Below are 24,382 nucleotides of genomic sequence, written 5' to 3'. Positions count from 1 at the left end.
AAGTTAGTTTCACCCCTTCTGACTATCCGGGCTGTTTAAATCTAATCTAGCTGAACACATTACGACACTCACACGGCCCCCAGCAGAATGTAGCAACTCATAAAAGCCCAATATTTCAGCCATATTGATTCCTCTGGTCAAATTGGTTTGAGCTATGAATGTGCTGCCACGCTGTACACTGAAATGTTTTGCAGCCGCGGGGGGAAACAGCGAGAGTAACCTTGAAAGTGTTTTCCCCTCTCTTACTTCCATATCAGTTTTTCTCATTCTGCCTTTGAGCACGGTTTCATGTTTTTTTTCTGATATCCTCTTGTGCGCTGTAACTTAAATGACCTATGGCACTGGATTAACATTCTTTTGACCCGAATTACACTCTCCATTCATGGCTTCTCAAAAAAGAAAAAAATATTTGGATTTGTTCCTAACTTTGATCGGGGAAAATGACATGCAGTTCTTGTTTGATCTCCGGTTCAGATCATTTATATGACAGTTTCTCCGCTTCCTTTCATCTTTTTCTGCTCTTTCAGCAAAGGTTCACTCAGATGGAAAGCACGTTATGTGCTTGTATGTGATCCCTGACCAGGTTTTCAATAGAATGCTGCTTTATTTCTCTCGCAGCACACACACTGTTACACTACGGTCCGGTGCTATGGAATGTAGCATGCGGAGACAGCTGAATATGAGCATCTCGTGATGGAATAACCCTGTTTAATGTCTTAACCTTCCTGGCACACTTGTGGTTACATGTGAACAAGTTGTTGCCTTTTGCAATTACTCAATAGTAGTTTTAGCTTAGCTGCACTTTATGCACCTCTTATCTTCATGAGTACAGACAATTGAAAGATCATTGCTACAGCTGGCTGTTTTACAGACATCCATGCACTTTATAATGGCCACAGCTGTGGTTTGCAGCTCTTAGAACAAGGGATGGGAATCATTAGGATTATCGTGACATTTGTACTGCCTATTGGCATACTTATCAGAACTCGTATTGATGCTCATCCTTATTTGAACAGGATTACAATGTATAACTAGATGCACAAATGCTCTATGGATCCTTTATTTGTCCTTTTTGTCAGCAGAGTGGTCCATGGCATCCTGTTAAGTGTTGTTCATCAGGAGGGAGAAATAATTAGTGTGTGAGATCTGGACTCTGACTCTCTATCTAGCTTACACATGGTTGGTACAGAAAAAACCTGCCAGCCCTTTGCTTCAGTTAGAGGCTCGTGTGTAAAAAGCAGTGACTCTATATAAATGCACAGGTAGTTAGTCATACATAAACAGGTAACACATCAGATGTATGGAAGCATTTGAAAATGCACAGCATGCAGTACATTCAAGAGTATATAGGTTGTTAGAATTAGCCCCATTACATACCAAAGTCTTTAATAAACATACACCAGTGAGCCCAAGCTGCAGAGCATTTTAAACATGCCACCTGTAACTCCACAGAATGTAAACATACACATGACATAGTTTTGCAATGCTCAAAAATGCATCAGCGAACAGAGACATGTTGGGGGGAAAAGTAAATTAAACAGCAGGCAAACATTCTGAACAATCAGTGTGCATTCCTTCATCATGTCCGTGTCACATAGTAACTGTATCTCCGTGCCGATGGCTGTTTTGCTCTGTCTGCATTGTCTGTCAACCAGTCAGCATACAGAGGGCCAAATGATTTGACAGTTTGCTGTGAGTGGAGCTGGAGAGGCGAAACAGTCTTCTTCCAACTTTTTGATGGCCACAATACTCCATTGTGATTTAAAGAAAAAAAGAAAACCAAGCGCGATTGCAGTGGTGCACATTGCTGCGCAGTTAGGGTCAGAGTTATAAGTCTAATGTTGAACTGTAGGTGAGACCCAAACTCAGTAGAGGCTGATTGAAGGAAGAAGGAAATTGTGTGCCAAGATCTTCAGCAGCAGGTCCATTGTGGTGAAATTTAGCAGCTCCAGGAAAAAAAGTTCCACCTGATGGAAATAAATTGGCTGGGGGAGTCGGTGCTGAGCCGGAGTCTCTAAAGACAGACCCGTGTTCTAAATGGCTCAATTTAGCTTTTGTGGGAGCCGGGAACCAGAGCAGGTCACTGCCCCACAACCTGCCAGGGAAAATCAATAGGTAGTTTCAGAAGAAGGGGCCTTATTAAAATTGGTCCTTTTTCTGTGAGCTGTTTGGATGACACTGTCTCACAGAAATCATTAGGCTCAGCTCAAACTGCCGGCCATGTTTAAATTGTTGCCATCCCTTTTGACCCACACATCCGCCTTTTGTTTTCTCTGATATCCTCTCCTTGATCCTGAAGATAGTGGAAGTACAATTACGATCTGCTGGGATTGAAGGATACCAAAGACTTTGTGGACATAGATTTTACAGTTTTTAGTTAGAACACAATAAGGAACACAACGGCAATTCTATAGACTCTCCTTCAAATACAGCCACAATAAATATCAATAAAAAATACTTCCAAGAGGCAGAAAAACCCCAACAACAGGAATAGATTGATTCCAATATCAGTATGCTGTGAAGATGCTTCTTATCTTACAATCTTTTTGTATTTAAAGCTAGCAAACAAAGATGTTTGCTATCACCGTCGCGCTCTCTCTTCTGTCTTTGTCTCTCTTCCTGTTGTAAAGGTAACCTCTCGCTTTTAGAGCAGAGATGACCTTTTCGATTTAATGTGTTACACCTTAATGGCACACGGTAAAGTTTCAAGGCCAGCAGCACCGCACAGCAGTGTTGTAAAATCCGAATGATGTTGTTGACCTAAGGCCGCATGCCAATGCACTCATTATGTTCACCTCCTAGAAGGCTGTAACACCGGCCACAGCAACGCTGGCAACACCCTTATGAGTCTTGAGCAGCTAACTTCCTTCTTGATCACAGTCTCACTGCAGAAATCCCTCTCTCTCATATTGATGCATTGTGATTTTCTGCATTTGTTTGCACACTGCAGGGAATGCATTTATAATCATATATAATTATATGGCTGTGTATTGTAACATTGTCACGTGTCTGTGTTTCGGTTTCCGTTTTGTGTTCACTGTAAATCAAAACAAGGGAAGAGATGCATCAAAGTGCTAACTATTGCATTACATTAACCCAAACACAAACATAGATATATTTAATAACAAATGTGTATGAAGAGACATAAATACACATACCACAGCTGCAAACTTGTCCCCTTTCAGCTAAATTTGCCATTTTGAATGCTTACACAAATTGTTGCTGCTGAAGGTGCCTGACAAACCATACAAACGTACCTGAGCAGTTGATGAAAGGTGTGTTTCCTTCCAAATGTTGCACAAATATTTAAGCCCATTTCCATTAAGTCAACAAAGGAAAATGTAGATAAGTGTTCTGTCTCTGTGTGTCATAATATTACATAATTAGCAGTGCTCTGATACATCATGCCTCCTAATTGCTGCTTCACACTTAATATGGCATTTAAATCGGTATACTCTGTTCTTCTTTTAGTTTTTGTCCTATCTTTTATATATCTTATAATGATTAAAAGACCAAAGAGAGGCACAAGCACGTCTCCTATCATTACTGTTTATTTATTAATCAGCCTTTATTGCATCATGTCTTTATTGATGTTCCAACCTTATGACATTTAGCTGATACTGCTCTTTCAAGTCAGCGTTGATACAGTATGTACAACGTCAATGAACACCAACCCGTTGATAAGAGAAAACAGTCATGGAGCAGACTATGCTTTTATCAAGAGAAAAGTTTTAGCTTTCAATCATGTTCACACATGCCATTTATCTCTGGAAATGGAAAGGACATTTGAGTGTGTGTGCAGGGGGGTGGTCATGATGGTGAAAGAGAAGTGTCTTTGATGCTGCTGCCAAATCAGTAACCAACCACTCGCCTAACGTACATTTTTAATCACTCAACTTTTATGGCCGTCTCTTCTTGCCAAGAAAAATCAGCGTGCAGCTCAGAGGCGCTTATGCCATAGCAGTCGAGACTTGTTGTGGGTCAACACTGTGAAGGGAGGGGCAAGTTGTTACACAGAAAGATGGTGCCAGAAACCAATTGGTGCCGAGTTTGGTTTGTGTTGCAACAACAGAGAGTTATCCAGAGGAATCAGCATCTCATTTTATTAGTCCAGATGTGGCCATCTTGTAGTTTTGTGTTAAAACCAGATGTCTGTTTTCCACGTGTTCTTCTGTTTTCCACATTTTCTCAAGAAGTAATTTGCTTTGCACTACTCACACAATCTAGAATAAGTGAGCCATTGATAAAGAACATAATACATTTATCATATATGAATTGGTCACATTATGAGAAGATTCAATTTACACTTGTTGGACAATTTAAACTGAGCAGAAGGATCCAGAAACAATGGTGTATACACACTGCTCTGTCTTCACTGAACAGCTACTACTGCAGTCTGACATGATAAATCAACAGCTGATGGAAATCTGAATATACTGTACGCATTGCAAGTAAAATGTGGATTCAGTCACTATAGTAAGTAGAACAAATGTTTGAGGCAGAATTTGTAATACGGCTGGGATAAAAGAGAGAGTGAACATCTCCTGTCTGTTGTAACAGCTTAGAACTGAAGAAAGAGCTATTCTTGGAGGACGAGGCCGTATGAATCGGTGTGAGTTGAAAGTAAACCAGATTAGACAACAAAGGCAACAGAAAACAGTAATTTAGTGCTGCATTAAAACAGATTATGGAATGTACCAAAATACTCTTTGATGATTGCTTACAACTTTGATGTTTACCTGCTTCAGTTAATGTACGATATGTATCTGTGGAAAAATGACATCTTTGATGGATGTTTGATTTAAGCTGGAAAGCAGTCTCACTAAACTTCCCATTGTTTGGCCTCATTCTATCACCTTTTACTGTGCTCTGCCGCACAAATAAATTGGAGGAAAACGCAGCATTGCCTTTTCTCTGTGCCATTTTAGTATGCAAATGAGTAGTTTGAGTAATATGCTTTGTTTTATTTTCCAATTAGGCATCTTGTTTGCTGCATAAAACACCCAAACACCAGTCAGCACACATTGTATAACATGTTACAATATTTAAAATACAATAAACCACCATAAATAAAGTGAAATTATGATGAACACACCATGTAACCATAAAGCATCTTAAGTACCAATGCAGCGTTTTTGTATTGATAGCATCATGGATTTATAGGTTGCAGCCTTTGCGTATTCATAGCTTTCAGATCTGTTTAGCTTAATGTCCCAGTCTTGCTGGCAGCATTTGTGGCATGGTGCGAAGTCTCCTTCGGTGCTCAGACTAGGCCTGTAATGGCTCTGTTGGGACAGCGTGAAAGTGCTTCTTCAGCGCTCATTAATGGAGCAAATTGAACAGGTCTCCTGGCCTACCTCTATAATGAAGGCCCCCTCTTCTCTGCCCCCCACTCCCACCATCATCCTGCAGTCTATTGTTCGCCTACAGTTAGGGTCAGAGCTGCCGAGCGGTAATTGTATCACTCTGACCCTCTTTTGGTTTTTATTTTGTCACAGAGACCTGCTCTTTATTGGGTGCAGGCCATCCCCCAGGTTGTAAAAGCCACTGTGCCCCTCCCCCCATACCTGGGGACAGGGGTGCTGCCTGCCTGCCAGCGATCAATATGCCACTGTCGTTAACTGGATTTGTTGCCGTGGCTCTTGCTTATGAGGCAGCAATTAGTGTGAAGTGGCAAGGCCAGGGTACGAGGCTGCGACCGCTCGAGGCTCGGCCCTGGGGGATGGAAATGTCAGATGCACCAGCCCAGTTTCATTAGAGCCTGAAGAGACTATGAGGATCCATACTGTCTGTGTAATTCATTCAGCTGAGCAGGGTTAGAGTTATTTGTGGGAGAGAGTTAGCAAACCCGGAAAGAGGTCACAGTTTAGGAGTGAGTGGTGGATACTTGCTCACACGTCCTCCATTGTTTTAGCACCAATTTAGTGGTTTGAGGGGAGCTTTGCCTGAATGATACAGCTGAGCTGCAGCCTCTTGTCATGCAACAATTCAATCTCTCATTCAGCATACAGGTATATTCTAACATTTAGTAGAGTATCTTCTTCCTTAAATTTCCCCTTGGGGATGAACAAAGTATATATCCTATCCTATCCCGTCATCGCCTGCTGCTGTTAAGCATTTATTTTGTCCCTGTAAGTGTGTCAAAGTTTAAGCCGAAATCTGATTATCGACCAGTATGGTATCGTGTCCAGCCAGCGTCATCTAAGCATCACTCTGCTCAGATTGGTGACATTGAGGTAGTTATGGCGGTTGGGGTGCCCGGGGGAGCTCCCCCAGTGTCTGGATGTTTTTCTCCCCCAACAGGGTCATGGTGTCCCTGGTCAAGCATGAGGAAGGCGAGCCCTAATGTGTCATTTGGGATCGACTCTGACCTAAGGCTCTAAATCACTTTCCATTTTGGGGGGCAATTGAGTTTGAACCTCTGATGAGCGTTGCCTTCAATTGATTCTGTCAATAGCACTCAGAATACAGGGCCGGGGCGTCTGTTTAAGTGGAATACTTTTAGAGTCCATGTGTTTAATTCAGTGCAGTGGTTACGATCAGTCCAAAAGGTATTGATAAACGAGAGCCACTGCTTTTAGAGAGTAAACTTCCAATGTCATTTCAACATGTAGTCAAGCTGCTTTGGCAAACTTCTGTAAAAGATTAGATGTGATCAAATGAACTTGCTAATAGGATGTGAGTATTAATTCTTCATTCACAACTATAGCAAGTCATCCTGGGTAGGCGTGTTGGAGCTGTACACGACAACACCGTGGAACAAAGCGTGCAACACATTTTCACTTCTGGCAATGGGTGACAACAGATGTTCACATTCTCCCAGAGAACAGGGTTACCAAATCCAAATATTGAGATTAATGGTTTCCCCCTCTAAACACATGACTGAAGGTGAGGAGCAAAGCAGACAATTTAAAGGACATAAGGGGGTAGTTTTTCTAGCCATGATTACAGCCCGTTTACAGTGTGCAGAGAGGACGGGGAGATTGAACAGGTTTCATAGAGACGAGAGGAGTGGTGAGGGGAGCAGTTTTAATGTCGGGCTCTGTTCCAAAAGTGAGTGCATAGTTGAAAGTGTAATGGGGTACATAGTTTGAGTGTTATCCTGACTGTGTGCAAAATAGAAACCGCCTTTTAGTGGAAGAAAAGCTGAGATATTAACTGTTGATACACATTCAGATTCCCTGAAAATGGCTTTTAGTTGCAGCGAATACATTATAATGTTGAGTGATAAAGTTTACACTCTGCAGCATATGAGTGTGACAGGAGGAGAGTTAGCAAACATACACTACCGTTCAAAAGTTTGGGGTCACCCAGACACATTTTCAGTTTCTTCGCAATTTCTCGCATGGAATAGCCTTCATTTCTAAGAACAAGAACAGACTGGCGAGTTTCACATGAAAGTTCTCTTTTTCTGGCCATTTTGAGAATATAATGGAACCCACAAATGTGATGATCCAGATACTCAACTAGCTCAAAGGAAGGCCAGTTTTATAGCTTCTCTCACCAGCATAACTGTTTTCAGCTCTGCTAACATAATTGCACAAGGGTTTTCAAGGGTTTTCTAATCATCCATTAGTCTTCTCAGGTGATGAGCAAACACAATGTAGCATTAGAACACTGGAGTAATAGTTGCTGGAAATGGGCCTCTATACACCTATGTAGATATTTCATTCAAAACTAGATGTTTCCACGTAGAATAGTCATTTACCACATGTAATGTATAGTGTATTTTTGATTAGTTTAATGTTACCTTCATTGAAAAAAAAAACAGTGCTTTTCTTTGAAAAATAAAGACATTTCTAAGTGACCCCAAACTTTTGAACGGTAGTGTATATATATTTTTTCTCCTGATAAGTACTTGAATTAATTTAAGATTTCACCAAAAACCTTACTATCATCCATTCCAATTCTCCATCACAGGCCTCTTAGTTCTCAGCTAGTAAAGTACATAAGAATTCAAAGCTCAACTTAGTTTTCATTCCTTATATATAGATTGCGGGCAGAATAAAACTGAGCATCTCTCCAATATGATGCCATCCAATATATAACAAAATGCAATAAATGATCACTTACAGTATAGATAGATGCTACCTTTGTGGAGCTTGCAGCATAATATTATTTCCACTGCTACCTGGTAGCTCGGAAAATAAATTGCATGACTTCCAGCAATTGGATAATGTAGTAATCCTTAAATACTGTTTATTGATCTCATGCCACCACTACAAAAGGAGGTTGAATTAAACTCTCAGTTCATGCTCACAGCCACTCTGCTTCCTCAAAGAAGGACCCTTTTTGCAATATAATCTTCTCTCATTGAATACATATTTATTGTTTTAAATTGTAATAATAATCTTTTACATGGATTAAATCATTTGGGAAACTCAACTGGGTTGTAGTGGTATTCATGATTCCACAATGCGTCGCACAGACATTTAAATGTGTTGTGCTTCCTGTCTTGTAAAGTGTATTCCCCCCAACAGGACTTATAAAGTTGGTTTTCTGGATTCAGGATGCCTATGCCAAGTCTCCGGGAGAATAAGCAATTCTTTGCAATAATGTTTTTAATGAAGGAAAGGGAAATTACTATGAATACATGATGTTGATAGCTTAAATAAATCCATTTGTTTGGGTTACTCGGGTATTTATGAGACAAACTGTGACTTTTTCAGAATTTCCTGCAGGGGTAGTTAAAATAAACAACTTCCCATTTGAATAGAGACCGTTGTTACAGGGCATTGACACCGTGGGTTTCCTCATGCCAAATATGAAGTCAGTCTTATCAGTTTTTATAGACCGGTCGGTCAGTTGTGCAGGACGGAGATAGTTATGAACCAGAAGAAACAGAGCCTGCTCAGAGCTCGGCTAATGATGGAGGAGGAGCAGGAGGAGGACTGGAGAGAGGAAGGACGGTGTCCTCGCTGATAAGGAGGCTGGAGAGATACTTGAGAAGCTCTTGTCCTCCCTTCCTCTCGTTCCCTCCCTACTGACTCGTCAAAGCTCAAGTATTCACTCCTCACTCATTAGCGGTTGCTGGTCATCGCTCACCGGACCAAGCTGTTTACTGTGTTGTCATGACAGTGACGAGCACCCTGTTATCAAGCTCTGCCCTCGGTGGGGGTGGGGAAGACAGTTGCAATGAGTTTCCACAGAGGCAGATTAAGCGACTGTTCAGGAAAAAGTAGGCCAGCTAATTAGCCGCAGCTCTCAGGGCTTTGGGAGTGTGCTGTTATTCACCTAGACTGGGATATTCCATAAATGACAGGAATGTGAAGAAGAGGGTCTGGAATAACTAACTAGAGTGGCAGGTAAAGAGAGGTTGACATGACTAAAAAAGAAATTGAGGAAGGAGACAGGTCATCCTGTAAGTTTGACTTTGGATTCCCTGCAACTGAATTCATCACAAAGTGAACTTTATGGATTGTCTCTTGACATTTGTGAGTTTGTTTCACGTGGAACACGGTAATCAAACCACCTATGTACAGGACTAAATGTAAAAGTTCATCTTCTATATGAATTCTTGAGTCTTTTTGTGCAGTCATCAGACCTGCACCGATGTTGTTTCACTGCATTTTCTTTTCCTGCAGCATTGTCATATTTCTGTTGATTGGTTAATTTTGCTGACATATGCTTGGCTGAACAAACAATACTATTTACTAGTAAAACCTGATGGGATATTATTTCTTAAGGTGCCTCATATAATGATGGCATCATTCACCATAAAATGTGCTGCCAAAGTTTGTTTTGTTTATTTTACACATGGGCATAACTCCGTTGTAAACAAAGCTGATGTCATGTATTTCTGCACACCAGTTGAATTTAATGAGCCGTGGGGTGATTTGCTTATTAAACAGACGAGCTAAGTTCGAAACAAAACAAAAAAATACCTAAGCATGTTTTTCTTCTCCGAAATTCAACTTTGATTGCGGCTTATTTAGTCATGAATATTTAATAGAGCAATACCAATTTTTCAGTGGCTTTAAGGTTCATTCCTCTAGAAAGTAAACACATGAACGTGCTCTACTGTGTCCCATATAATTGCCTCATAGTTGCTGCAGGTTCTCTTAAAATAGCAAACACAATCACATATTGATAGCTAGTTTATTTAGCACTTTGCTTGAAATGAAAGTGAGAGAGAAGAAGGGGAAACGACAGAGCTGGACTCAAAGTGAAGAGCAAGAATTCCTATACAGTAATCCCCAGTTTTGCAACATTTGATCTGGTGCTCCTATCTCACTTCCTGTGCCTTTCAGTGAACGCAAAGGAAGACGGGGCGAAGCATTCCATACAGAGTTTATGTCCCGCTGATAGAAGCCTCTCTCCACATGGAGCTCAGGTGTCGTGTCCTCCGTACTTCCTCCATCTGTCCATTCTCCTCCTTCAGCCCCTCTCAGGGAGTATCAGAGAGTGCAGGATTGAACACGTGTTGCACTGACTTCCATTCAATGTTTTATTGCCCAGCATGAACCCGGTTCTGCAGTGTTTCGTCTCCAAGAACTTGGGTTCTTATGAATGTCTCCCTGTTCTATATATTATATTCAAGCCTAAATAGCAAAAGCAGTCCAAGCTGCTTTGGCTCTGCCAACACATTGAGTCTATTTGTGTTCAGCCACAGACTTTAATCCTTACTCACTAACCATAGAACCTTTTATTTGTCTGAGTGGAGTCATTTGCATTGCCGGACAAAGCATCACAGCGAGAGGTTTGTCACTTTTTCAGCATAATGTGAAATTGGGTTGTGTTTATTAAAGAGTGGAAGTAGAGGAGAGAAACAGAGATATCTTATAGATCTATGGACTCTTTGTCATTCCAGAACTGAATCTGTAAAACTTTAAAAAAAAGAATGTAATATTTCAGTGAATGCTAATGCACATGCAGGTGTGTGTTTGTGAGTAATGAGTGTGCTGCAATGTGGTGTGTGTGTGTGTGTGTGTGTGAGAGTGAGTGCGTGCGTTTGTGTTGTCACTGTATTGTATAGAAGTGATCATGTCGGTGTGTGTGCCTATGTGGGTGTTATTGCAGAGGATAGTGCGGAGCAGAGCACAGCTTAATATCTATGTTTGACATAGAGGCCCATTAATAAGGGCCTGATCCGAGCCCAGTGACAGGACTGCTGACAGAGGAGGATCATGGGGAAGAATCATGCCCTGCTGAGGGAGCCTGGGCTGCAGGTAGACCCATTCTGCCTTCCCCAGGTGTCATTACGGATGCTGGGGAGGCAGCAGAAGAGGGAGGACCGCTACTGACATCTACATTAATCACCCCTCCGCACATCAACTCCCCCCTCCGCACACCGCCTCCCCCAACCTCCAGCTCCTAATCATCCCCACACAGAGACCCAAACCCAGTAAGGGGATACTCAGCCATGAAAGATATCCAGCTAAGAGCTCCCCAAATACCACTCTGATCTGATCAAGAGTGATGTTGCTACCTGAACCTCTGACCTGGCACACAATTAAAAACACTTTCCTCCTTCTCCCTCAGACACGTACTTACAGACAGATGCAGCTTCGCCGAAACCGCACATTCTGTCACTGTCCGCGTTTGATCCATAGTTTGCATATGAATTGCATCTTAGTTACAAGCAATTAAAATGTCTCTGCTGGAATGCGTCTGCAAACCTCCAGAGTGGGTGCTGCAATTGTACACACTCTTGATTGTCTCGCAGATATCACACTCTCCATTTGGGGACCCCTATTGATCCTCGGCTGTGCTTTTATCTCCAGAAAAAAATAAAACAAACAACAAGGCTGTATGTGAACGTTGGATCCCTATAAACTGAGCCGCCGGATAAAAGCGCCTTAATCATTTACAGGAAACATTAGAGGATGGTGCGATCAAAGGGTGTGGCACTTCAGATTGTAAAGTGATCACATCAATCCTGAACAAACTGCTGAACGTTTATCTTTCTTAAAGCGTGCTGCTACCTCCTGTCTTTTCATCGACGATATTTATATTCATAGAATAAATTGGTCAATGTAATTTTGCCACAAAGGTCTTTGGGAGTTAACTTGACTGACTTGAAGTAATTTCAGTGGAGAAGTGGACGAGGATGGATAATGGGGTCGCGGCAAACAGCCTTCCTAATGAGTGGCTTCATGCAGGATCCATCAATGAACAGATGTTTTGAGGACAATAATGAGAAATTATCTGATTGATTATTAGTTTTGATTCAGTTAAAAACACGTAATTGCACCAGAATGTGGCAATAATTGTGGCATGATTAGTTTAGGTTAAAACAAATGGTCCATTTCAGCATCTGGTGGGGAAATCTAATTGTCTTTGCAGGGATGAAAAAAGGCGGCATAACTGCAGGCAAGACTGTGTTTTTCTCCATGTTTTTAATATCTTGGGTTTCGTTGTTAATGCTGCCGTTCCAAACCAACGGTCCTGCTTTGCTTTCCCCTTGGTGACGTCATACGTATTTGTGTGTGGTTACATCTCATCTGTATGCTCTCTCAGCTTTTGAAATGAAAAATGTAATCAACCTAGAAAACCCATGTTTGTCAGTAATATTGTGACTGTCACCTTAACAAATCTGTGACATTCTTCCAACTGTGGGATGAAGCATAAGCTCCCATGATCGTGTCCATGAGTTTTCAGTCTGCGGCTTAGCCCCGCCATCTCAATTTTATGTAATGTGCCTTGCCCTGAGTAAACACAGCCTCCAGTTTAATTAAAATGAATCCACTTTCAACTGATATTTAAAAAACCTGTGAGATATCCCTCTCTCTGCTACATATACAGTGATTGAAAGTGGGGAATAAAAGGCAGGGCAGGATTACACTCTACTTACTTTTCCATCAATGGAGCCACACACACTATTGTTTATGTTTGAAGCATGCTTTTCTTCTTAGTAAATTACCTTTTTACAATTCCCCCTTTTCTCTCTTTTATTTGCCTTGAACCGTCAGCAACACTGATGACACAATAAATTTCAGTTTTGCTCTGCGCGTGTGTGTGTGTGTGTGTGTGTGTGTGTGTGTGTGTGTGTGTGTGTGTGTGTGTGTGTTTGCGCACATCTGTTAGAATCTAGGACACCATGGAGGCACTACATTTGCATGCAGCTCACAAACATTAAAATATGAAGACAAATCACTGTGTCTGGCCAGCTGACAGCGCCGCCTGCAATGGAAGCAGGCTAGTAAACTTACAACAAACTTAAGACATGTTGCAGTTCCCAGTAAGGCCTTTATAGGGCAAGCTCCAACATGCAGCTCAACAAACAAACGGAAGGAAAGAAAACCCATGAGCAGTCAAAGCTATTATTAAAGGCAATAGAAGTGGTTCCCTTTGCCAAAGCCGTCCTGTCATGGTGTTAGTCTCTGTGTTTTACTCTGGGAGAGTATGGTTTTCACACACACCTTCAGGGAACATACCGTGAGTTTTGAGGGCTTTGTTCTATGGCTGACTTTGATGTAAATCATAAAATGGGAAATTCTAGCCTTTCAGGTGGTGCTCCTGCTAGTGTTGTCTGTCCATGAGAAGAAGAAAACAAAGGGGCCAACTTGAAACATGGATCTTACATCTCTTTAAACGTGAATTTAATGTTGCATAAACAAATGAACTAATTGCATTGGCTATCCCCAGGAAAGAAAAATAGCGGCCCAACTAGTTCTATTCTTGTACATACCCCTTGAAGTGCTGCTATAAATGATCCTTTTGCGTAGTTACAACACACACACACACACACACGCACGCACGCACGCACACACACACACATATATATATATATATATATATATATATATATATATATATATATATATATATATATATGTGTATCAGCGGGTATCAGTGATGTAGTTTGAGCTCCTCTGGTGTGACATTTATTGAATCTGCTTAATTCAAAATGCATGTGACGGAGCAATCATGTTGTATCAATCATGCTGCTTCAGAAAATCTTGCTCGTGGACCTACATGTGCCGTCTCCTCGTTTTATGCAACTTGATAGGGCAGTATTCAAATCCAGGAGATGAGACGATGGCTATAACTGACACCAGTAGGGGGAGCTCACATCTCATAGCTCACTGTATAGGAAACCAGTGAGACAACGTGAAGAGGGTTGCTGGGCAGTAATGTGGACGACATACAAGACCCCCCCCCCGCCCCCTTGTCTTTGAACCTCAACAGATCTTGGGTCCTGACTGCTGTGCTAAACCATATTACCTTAATTTGTCCATACAAACACATTATATGGACAATACACTGGACTTTAGTGATTTTCTTGTTTGCTTGCTGTTTTCTGTCTTTGTGTGCATACTTTGCCTTGAATAAGAGACACTATATGTATGCAGAGAGGCCGCCTCTCTCCTCATCTTGGTGCAGGGGCTCGGTCAATCAGTCATTGATTTCTGGCAGAGATCATATTTACAATTCCGCTTCAATATCTCAATGAATGATCATCCATGTATTCAACATCTCCTTTCTCACGTCTTTAATAATATGCCTACATATACGGAGTCTATTGATTCTGTTCACCATATTCTGAAACTGAATTCAATAGTTTTTATCATATACTGCCGGTCTGCATTATAATTTTTTTCCCAACGATTTTTCCTCATAAAACCCAGTCTTGTGTTATCACATATGCTACCTGTTGGCTGTGTGTTCACTACCATGTAAGGTGTTTAAACTATATGTGGATATTTTTACATAAGAACATTCATGAATGTAGTTCTCACATTGTGTGGTACATAATGCATGTATGCAATATGTCTGAAGCACACGTGAGTCTATAAAGGGAATTTGAACTTTAAATTTGTGTTTGTCCTCCACTCCAACACATCTCTGCTTTAAATGATTATCTAGCAGTACGTCTTCATTCCTTCAGAACTATGGGCTCTGGACTGAGATCCGAGCTCCCCTCCACTTTTCTTACCACCCCAGTCTACAACTCTCCTACCTTCAGGCGGCTGTCTTCACTGACCGATCCGTGTTTCCGTGCCTGTGTGTCGGCTCCAGTGTTTTGGGCTGCGGGGCTGTGCCGGGTGCGCATTGACGTGCGCTCCTAGCGGCCGCGCGCTGGAAACACATCCCACACACACAGAAAATGCAGAGACAGGAAAGAAGGATGTTGAAGTGACTTGTAGTACGACTGTACACTTCCAGCGCTTTATCCCAGGCTAACCACATGGGTATTTCGGGAGCTGGTTCCCGCTGTAATAAAACAACTTTTTGGGGGAATGCGCGGGAGTTGAAGGCTGATTTCCAGTCTGGAGTCTCAGTCGAGCCATGTGTTGAACTGCGGAGACGTTGCTGAAGATTTGAAAGGTGACAGACGCGTCCCGAGGAGCGGAGGACCTGCGGAGGAGTCCCCAGCCTGCGTTGGATTCCCCAGTGAGGACTTGCTGCTCCTTTCTCCTCTCGCGGGCTCTGCGGGCTCCAGCGGGTCATCTGGGAGAAAGAGCAGATATTGCGGATGAACTCACGGGGCAAGCCGGGATAATACGCACAGACCGAGAGTTTGGTTTCAGTGTTTGCTGGATATGAACACCCGGAGCAGCTCCGGGTGACCTGCTGTGAAATGGATCCTCTCGTTTTTTGGACATTGAAACTGGCTTTTGTCAGTAACTAGGACCTTTCCATAACTATCACAAACCCGAAGCACACTTGTCTTTGGACATATTTTTCTGCAGTGAATTCGAGACTCGCGCGCCCGCCGTGGATGTTTAATATGCTAGTATGGGTCCGCTAGCGTTCATCCTTGTTGGCGGATTACTATATTTTCAAGTTGATGGTAAGTTTCCTAACGTGTTGTGTGAAACTTCTTCTTATGGATATATTAATATCCAGTTCTGTTTGGCCCGGACACTGCCTGTGGTACTCCACCCGCCACTTTTAAACCAGTTATGATTTGTAAGCAATATTGTATGTTGTTGGACTCTTTTTTTTTTTAATGATATTATTATTATGTCAAGATGTTTAGCAAGATAGTCATTTTGTTGATAACTATAGGCTGACTTCATGGAGTTGTGATTTCAATTTATTTTATTTTATTATTTAGCAAATATTTTACATGATTTTTTTTTGGATTTTTTTTTTAATTCATAAAACAAAACAAAAAAATACACAAACAAGCAGATAACTCCTCCACTCCATGCAGATAATGGTCGCCTCTCAGGAGATGGAAATTAGGACAGAATGTTTCTTTCTGTGCAACAGATAGAACACATTTAAATAAGTAAATATTACTGAATTGTATACACATCATTCAGTAATATTTATATGTACATAGAGGACCAGTTAGAACATGTTTTTTTCTCTCCCTCCGTGTGAGTCAGTGTAAAGCAAATACATCTATGTATGATTTTCCGGTTCTATTACAGTGGCTACAGGTTATCACTCCAATGCAGAAGTGGAGAGGAGATTTTTAATTTATGAATACTGGCAAACAAATCCCAAATATGCTTGTGTATCCAGAGGGTACAAATAAACAACCATGAAGTATTCAGACCTGTCGGTGAAGGGCTCACGGTCTTGGAAGTGTTCGGCCAACAGGCTGTGATCACCTTGCCCCTGCACTGTCGTGGATGCTGTGGTCATTTCACTTCAGGATTGCAACGCTGCGTTTGTGCACCATTGTCTAAGCCGCCTTTTAATCCAAGCTGGGACAGTGTCCCAGTTAATTTTTTCTCTCATTTGTCTGATTAAACTTTATTAATGGTGCAAATGAGATTGATACTGTTTAATTTCCACAGCCAAAAGCTATATATTTTTTTATGATTTTACAAGGTTTCTCCAGGATTCACTGGCCAACAAGAGCACTGGTTTAATGGATGAATTAAAACGGCTTGGACTGCATAGTTAATGTGATGACTCGCATCAATCATCAAAATGGGAGGGCTGAGGTGACGGAAATGGCGATTGGTATTGGTCCAACCTGTGACTGGTGGAATGATCGGAGGGATTAAGATGTATTACTTTTAGAAAGCTGATTGAATTTTAGTCCTTCTTTTGAATTGGACACACCTTTTTTACAGTTGTCTCACAACCACACAAACAAAGGGCTGATCATAGAAGGAGAAAATCATACTCCTGAATAGTGACATACTGGTACATTATACCAGCACTACATTGTGCGTGATGATTCATGTTTGCTTTGTATTGTTTGTACACGTTAGCACTATGTAAAGCAGTTTTTTGTTGTCACTGAATGCAAGGCCCATTTTTCTTTTCTTTCACCTGTCAGCTCCTGCTTTTGTTCTTCACAGCTGCAAGTTTTGCCTCTCCTTCCTTCTGTAGTTGGCAAATCAAGCCTCCTTTTTCCCTGCTGGGATTTACATCTTTTTTCTTTCTTTTACCTTTTTTTGGTTGTCTTTCACTCTGTTCAGCCAAACCCACTGGTTGCTAAGCAATGGCGGATGGCATTGCTAGCTGTCCAGAGGGAGAGGGTGCACATCTCCCCGGGAGCAGTGGATCTTCCCAATCATTTGCCTGTCACCCTCCTCCCCCTCGCTGCTGCCCCCTCCCTCCATCCCCGCAGAACTCACCCATCACCCAGCCCCTTTCAGAGGTAATCTGAGGGTCCTTGGAGAGGGAGGAGCTTCCTCTAAGAGTCCACTTAGGCAGACAAAAAGGTCTGGAGTTGTATTCACTGGGCAGCATAGCCAACAAAGCCAAGCCTTGTGAATGGCGTCAGTCACTGTTTAGTGCGCTGTGATTAATGCTGCTAGTGTGTAGGAGAGGAGAGAAAAGGTGAGAAGGAGAGAGAATAGAGGGAGAAACTGAGTGCGTGTTGGGTGTTGTTGACAGGGCTGGAAGGCATTGAGCATCTGAAAACAGTGTTGCCACACTTTATGAATCCGATTGATTGCAGTAGAGTAGAGGACATTTCCTGGAATACACCGTCAGCAGCTGCCTGGTTATCTCTTAAACTCCACCGTGCTGCTTTTGTAGCTGGATTAGAACATGCTTTGCATAGTGGACATGCACTCCTGACCTTTCGCTATTCTCATACCTCCTGCATGCTTGTGCCTGACGTAGGAGCTGGTGACATCACGTCCATCGTGGGCGACACGCTGAGAGGTGCTGAATTACGGTCCAACTTAAATCTCTCTAAGAGGCTGTGGGGAGTCTTCGGTGGCCCAGACGGTGTGCAGCTCACTATCCGCCAGCAGGGCTGTGGTTTCAGTGATGCTGAGTCAAGAGAAACTCACACCCGGAGAATAGTTGTGTATGTGTCAGGGGAAGGAGGAGGGGAGGGAGAGGCAGTGTGATTGTAATCAGACACAAATATTGAGAGACGAGTTGTTTAACAACACAATCTTTTAAAGGGAAATGGCGAAGATGAGGCTTTATTACCAAAGCAGCCTCAGAGACTAACAGCTCTGTTGATGGTCATGATTAAATGAGAGAGGTTTAAAGTACCGCCCTATAATGGAAAGTAAGCCCAGATTAAAGTAGTCTAGGTGAATGATGAGGCAGGCTGAGGTCATTGTGTAAGAGCCATTGCGAAGTCTCGCCCCAAATGTGATTGTTCTGCTTGAGTTGGCAGCGTTTAGGCAGCGTTATTGTAATTGCGGTTCATTTGCTGGAATAGGCCTGCTCTAATGATGAACCTTCATCTAAGATCTACAGGAAGCTCCCCTCCTCGACTGTCTCCAACACTCTCATCACTGTCAAGGAAGCCACTTTCCTATGCACCGAAGCACTGCTGTTTATTCTCTGATTAGCGTCAAAAATGAGTGCAGAATAAAGACAAAGCTGGGGATCATCAGAGGAAGTGAATGAACAGGGAACAAAGAATGAGGCGAGCACTCCTCCAATGGAAAACAGAATCAGTTATTGCCAGGTATGTTTCCATATGAGGAATTTGTCTTGGTGGGTGGTGTACATTGGACAATCAACAACAATCACAGTGCAAGAAATAGAACAGCTCATAGAGGTGTGTGTGTGTGTGCTTGTGCGCGCGCACAATAAGTGTTACTTGGGCAGTGACGAGGGCCTGTCAACCACTATGATGTTGTAACAGCCAAGTGTGGCTGCTCAGTGGATCTCGTTTCAGCAGCCATCTCTCCACATGTTTAGGATAGAAGAGAATATACTTTGAGCTCTGCATACTTCCTTTGAGTCCAAAGTACTGCTTTGCGATCACTCAAAAATAAAAGGATTCACAGCTGTTTCTAAATTCTGGGATCACGCTGGTTAATGCCTTTGCATTTCCGTAGTGCAGAAACTGGAGAGAAAATGTCAGTGGCAGACAATGCACATGGCTGATTTTGCAGTAAGACCAGCAGAATGCAGCGGAGGTAATAACACTTTCCCCTTCTTTTTTGTTTTACCTCCGCTTTATTAACCCTCAGCCAAGCATACCCCTGACATTTACAGAGCAGAAAAGGTCCAATGACTTTATGCTTTTGCCTAGAGAAACAAAGACAGAGAGGGTGAGCGGTTACAATGGGAAGAGGTGGAGGTTTCATGCTAACAGGTAGGCGGCAGTAAAGGATAAGTATCTTTCCTCAAATTATTTATATTTCAGAACTTCCCCAGGCCCACTTTTTCACACACACACACACACACACACACACACACACACACACACACACACACACACACACACACACACACACACACACACACACACACACAAACTATCCGCCCTTGGCATTGTCCATGAGGGTGGAATTCAAACACTGAGGGGGTTGTTGTACACCTGCGATGGCAGTATAGTAGGAGTGTGTGGAGGTGGGGATGGGGGAGGAGTGATATGATGAATTGAGCATGCTGACTGAAGTAAAGCAAGCAGCCAGGGCCCTCACCTGTCTCACACACCTGTACTTACAGAATACACACCTGTGCTTACCTTTCTCTGGGCCCCAAGACTCAGATATAATCCTTGCTCTATTCTCTCACTGACTCTGTTTCCCAAACAGCCGATTAAGGGTTTGAAAGTAAGGCAGGCCAACAGACAACAAGCGTGGATCTAATTACTGTTATATAATCCCTGATGATTAGATGATAGTGAATAAACCCTTATTGATCAATGGAAAATACAGAGCCAGCAGTTACAATACAAACGGCCTCTGTGTGGGACAGATTACTCAGTTGCAGTGTGGATGTGACAAGCATTCTTATCGCCACACAATTTGATTATCTTAAGAGCATGCCAAAATGCAGACAGGGAGTCAGGATTGAGTACGACACAAGCCTGCAATGCCTTAAACTCCCTGGAAGAGACGGCATGTTTGCCTTATCAGTGTTTTCATGTTGCACGCTGCACCGAAATGTCGTATTTGGGGAAGCGTCTAATTACTCTGTCCCGTTGCCCTCACTCTGCCCTCTGGTTGGCTCGCTCGCAGCAACCTTCAAATAGAAGGGAGGGATGCCAAGGTTGAGTGACACAGAACTACATACAACTTTATAACTATACACGCAATGCAAACACACAGAGAAGCTCACAAATGCATTCTGGCTGATTAAATAAATGCACATAAAACATTTGGATCGTACTGTATGAATTTGCATCGCCATTTATTGGACATACCTGTTTATGGTATATTTATAGTCACATTCTTCTCTTTGTTTTCAGTCGGTAACATGCGTTCTTGTTCATTCTCAAGCGTCTGTGTGACAGTTGTACCTGAGCTGAGTGTCTTGAAGACGAGGTCAGGCCTGCTGATAAAAATGCATGAGCTGTCTCTCGGTGTGAGATGTGTGAAGATGGACAGCCAGAGCATGATACTCGAGCACACATCCGTCACACACAGCAGTTGTCCGGCGCAGCTGTAATGGCGCTCCGAGTGGTGGAGCCAGAGAATAAGTGTCTCGTTTCACCATCTCCATCCCTGGCTCAGGCCATGGATCACCCAGCCGTGACAGCTTGGTACCCTTTCTTCCCTTCAACTAACTGGGGAATCTAACCCCATACAAGTGCATGGACTCCAAACTATATATATATATCTCTCTCGCCAATCTAGTGTTTTAGTGTGGAAACTATAGTAATCTGGAGGTCTATCACGTTAGCTGTGGCATGTTGATATTGTTGAGGCGTTTTATGAATTGCAAATACTGTACTATTCTATTATTTGACCTTACACTGTGAATTATGTGCTGTCACTATTCTTGGCGTTCCTTAGCCCTTATTTGTTAAAAATACATAGTGTTCCCTGCTAATGTATTTCTTAATAACCTTGTTGTGCAATCAGTGTGCTAATATAAATTCTAATACGCAAAATTATGTTTACAGTTCATTTGCGAAAAAAACATTGTCAGACCGAGCAGCCTGATTCAACAGTGTTTTTATTTGGAAGACGTTCACATGAATACATACATACTAATTTGATGAGTAATAAGGCCTGCATTGCATCCCGTGCTGCAGAAACATGGTACCATACTGCTTTGTGAAGTGAACCACCATGACCGGGGTGAGTTGATTTACTGTATACAATGGCTTCATGGTGAGACTGGCTTTGTGGTTGAAGTCTCAGTGTGGAACGTGACACGAGCCAAGTGTCACAACCATTGCGGCGGGAAGGAAGAAAGCCTTAATCGCATCCTTGAACGTTTGAACTCTCCAGTTCCACTTCTAGGATGGTGATGATTTCTTTCTGGAGGGCTGCTCCCAGACATTTGTCATTTGGAGGCTCTGTAACACCCAGCCAGCGGTGGAATTATGAAATGTAGTGGGTGTATGTGTGTGAATGTGTTTGTGAGCACCATTAATAAACATCAAAGCCTATAGTTTTGTTTTGTGTTAGCATGGATTTATGATCACGAGTAAATTGAATGACTCCTTCATCCACTTACTGCTAACACTCTTGACCCTGGATGTCACCCTAAGCCAGACCAGATGAAGTGTCCCATGGAATAGAAATTTAATAAATCTCATCTCGACTTGGTATGCCGCACCTTAAAGAAACACAAACAGTGGGCTATAAGGGCCATTTCATTACCTCGCTCTGCTCCCTGAGTCCATCACTTGGATGGTGTGTGCGGTTGCGGTCTCTTATTCCTCATGTCCGTGTGTGTGTGTGTGTGTCGAAGGACTACTGGAGTGGCTGGAGGTGGTGACTGCCCTCATTGACATGCAGGGACACTGCAATGTGTTCACTACAAGTCAGCACCCGTGGCACACCTCCAATTATCCACTCATCTCTCAACACTGTATCATGGACACCTGAAGGCCTCCACCCCCCCCAACCCCTCCCCTTCGACTTCATTTCTAAAGCAATAAAGCACTTATTTATTTTGCCCCGTTCAATCTGCTGGGGCAGCTCAGCAATGCAGGTAAAGAGATTACAAAGCTTGAGGGAGAATCAATTGATGCCATTCATTTCATTGCACTTCCCTGAGTAGGAACTGTTTAGAATAGCCCACGCTTGAAAGGAGGGAATTGCCGATCTGAAATTTTGCACCCAGCTGTGTCTACATTTACACGCGCGCGTGCACACACACACGCACGCACGCACGCGCGCGCATCTTAAGAAGACTACTTACTTATCTGCTTTTACAGGACATTTACAAAGAGTACAATGACCAAAGAAAACTCTGCTATACGTCTTTAGATTTCTGCTGATTAACCAGTACTTGACCCGAGCATGTGGGCTTTAACTTAACTTCTGGGCTCCCCTTCAGTAGTTGATGAGGATGGGGCGGCTATTAATTATTGAATTCACCAAACGCAAACGCACATCTTCAATAGAATGGCTACTGCCAAGGACAAAGAAGAGGCAGACAAGAAAATGGCTGCTCAGAAGGATGTGCAGAAAGAGTGCTGAAGTAGGTGAGCTGGTGCAGAGAGCCTCATGCTCCAGTGGCCATGGCATCGGAAATCATTTAATCTGCATCACACAGTTTACTGTCCGTACCAGCGACCTGACAGTGCCACAGAGCTGGTGCTGTACTCCTTCCACTATGTATATAGCCTATGTAAAGAAAGCAAGTGGTGCCCTTATGAACACATAAACAGGTCTAAACTGTTATTGTGTCGGCCTCCTTTTCCCCCCTTTCGTCTCCTGTCAGCAATTCCAGCGCTTCAGAGAAAGGCCATTTGCTGAAAAAATGATAGCATCGCCCTTTCAGTTCATTGCAACTGATAGTCGAATGAAGAGGCAGAATGAGAGTAGTTTGGGGGGGGGAACAAGGTGGAAACTGCTTGAAACGAAAAAGATATACATGAATCAGCTCTTTGCAGGAAAGATCAGATATGCTGTTTCCCACAGTAATCTATTTATATATTCCATCTGCATGGGGTAGAGAGGGCAAATACATAGATGCAGAGTCAATACGACCCCACCACATCACTGCCCGAAATACTCTGAGTGGAATTCTATCTGATATTTCTCGGAGGCGAGCATGGATGCAGTGAGAGGTTGAGAGCAGCTCCTAGAATTACCCTTGTGTATGCTTTCAGAGTATAGATCTTAGCAGGAAAAAGGAGGGGGGCAACATGCAGAGCACTGAGGTGGAACAGAGCCCATCATGTGAGCTAGCTGGCTCGAAATCCCTCACTCTCTTGCAATAGAAGATGAATCTACTTCCTCAGCACCCGTCAACACCTTTTTACTTCACGTCCCCACTGTGAGGATTTGGCTGTATATTCCCGGCTGTATTCAGTGGCTGTCTGCATGCAGTGGGCTTGGATGGGCTCCAGTAACTGCAGCAGGTTGTCTTTCGTGACACCTCACTGTATCTCTGGTATTGCGCCACACTGACGCGTGTGTGCCGTGAGGCCGCTGACAGCGCGTCGTAAAGAAGATGAATCTGGGGTGCAGGATGGGCTGCTTGCAAGTGTCAGGGCAGGCCAGAGAAGAGGCGAGGACGGACAGCAACATCATTCTATTGCCTCCCCTAGTTTCCCCCTTGCCGCCCGCTCACGTTTCCCTTCTGATGACATGATGGATATGACTCCGTCACCCTCACAGTGAGGGCAGGATGGGGACAAGGAGCAAGCGGAGGAGACAGGGTATTGGGAGGGAGAAGCATAAATATATAAGAAGACGGAGTGGGAGGTTGAGGAGAAGCTGAGAGAGGCAGGGGAGATTGGACAACATCGATCTAATGCCTAATTCATTATTTTGTTTTAACTTCATTGAGGTTTTTTGTGTTGAAAATGTTGTATTCACTCAGTTTGCTGGGTTTCAACACTTTCTGCCAGTAAAGCTTCCGCCATTTCAGTATCCACATTACAGGGTTGGTGCATCTTGGTCTGGACCTCAGTTTTCATGTTTCTTGGAGACTCAGTGGCTGAAACTTTTTACCTTGGTCTGAGGTTGCCGTTGGTTACCTGTGATCAGCGCACACGTCTGTTGGCAGAATAACTAATATCTCTTTGGGGAGCTCTTCCTTTTATGCTCTGGCTGAGACTGGTGTGGGTATTGATTTGGTTGGTGGGCTGGAATTTCTCCTGGGAGCCAATAAAAATAATTACAAAAAGATCAGGGAA

At 42.9% G+C, this 24,382-nt stretch overlaps 1 protein-coding gene across 1 annotated transcript in view; it reads left to right on the top strand.

The window, feature by feature from the left end:
• Positions 1-15,681: 15,681 nt before the first annotated feature.
• Positions 15,682-24,382, top strand: part of robo2 (roundabout, axon guidance receptor, homolog 2) — a gene marked incomplete at both ends in the record, with an annotated part of 149,853 nt that continues 141,152 nt past the window's right edge. The window contains one exon of the mRNA XM_079224466.1: positions 15,682-15,736. Coding sequence (XP_079080592.1) covers positions 15,682-15,736 — 55 coding nt within the window. The remainder of the gene's footprint in view (positions 15,737-24,382) is intronic.

The sequence above is a fragment of the Taurulus bubalis genome, assembly GCF_910589615.1.
Source record: "Taurulus bubalis genome assembly, chromosome: 10".
Classification (NCBI taxonomy): Eukaryota; Metazoa; Chordata; class Actinopteri; order Perciformes; family Cottidae; genus Taurulus; species Taurulus bubalis.
Note: the sequence above shows the minus strand (reverse complement) of the source record. Positions and strands in the feature narration are given on the sequence as shown.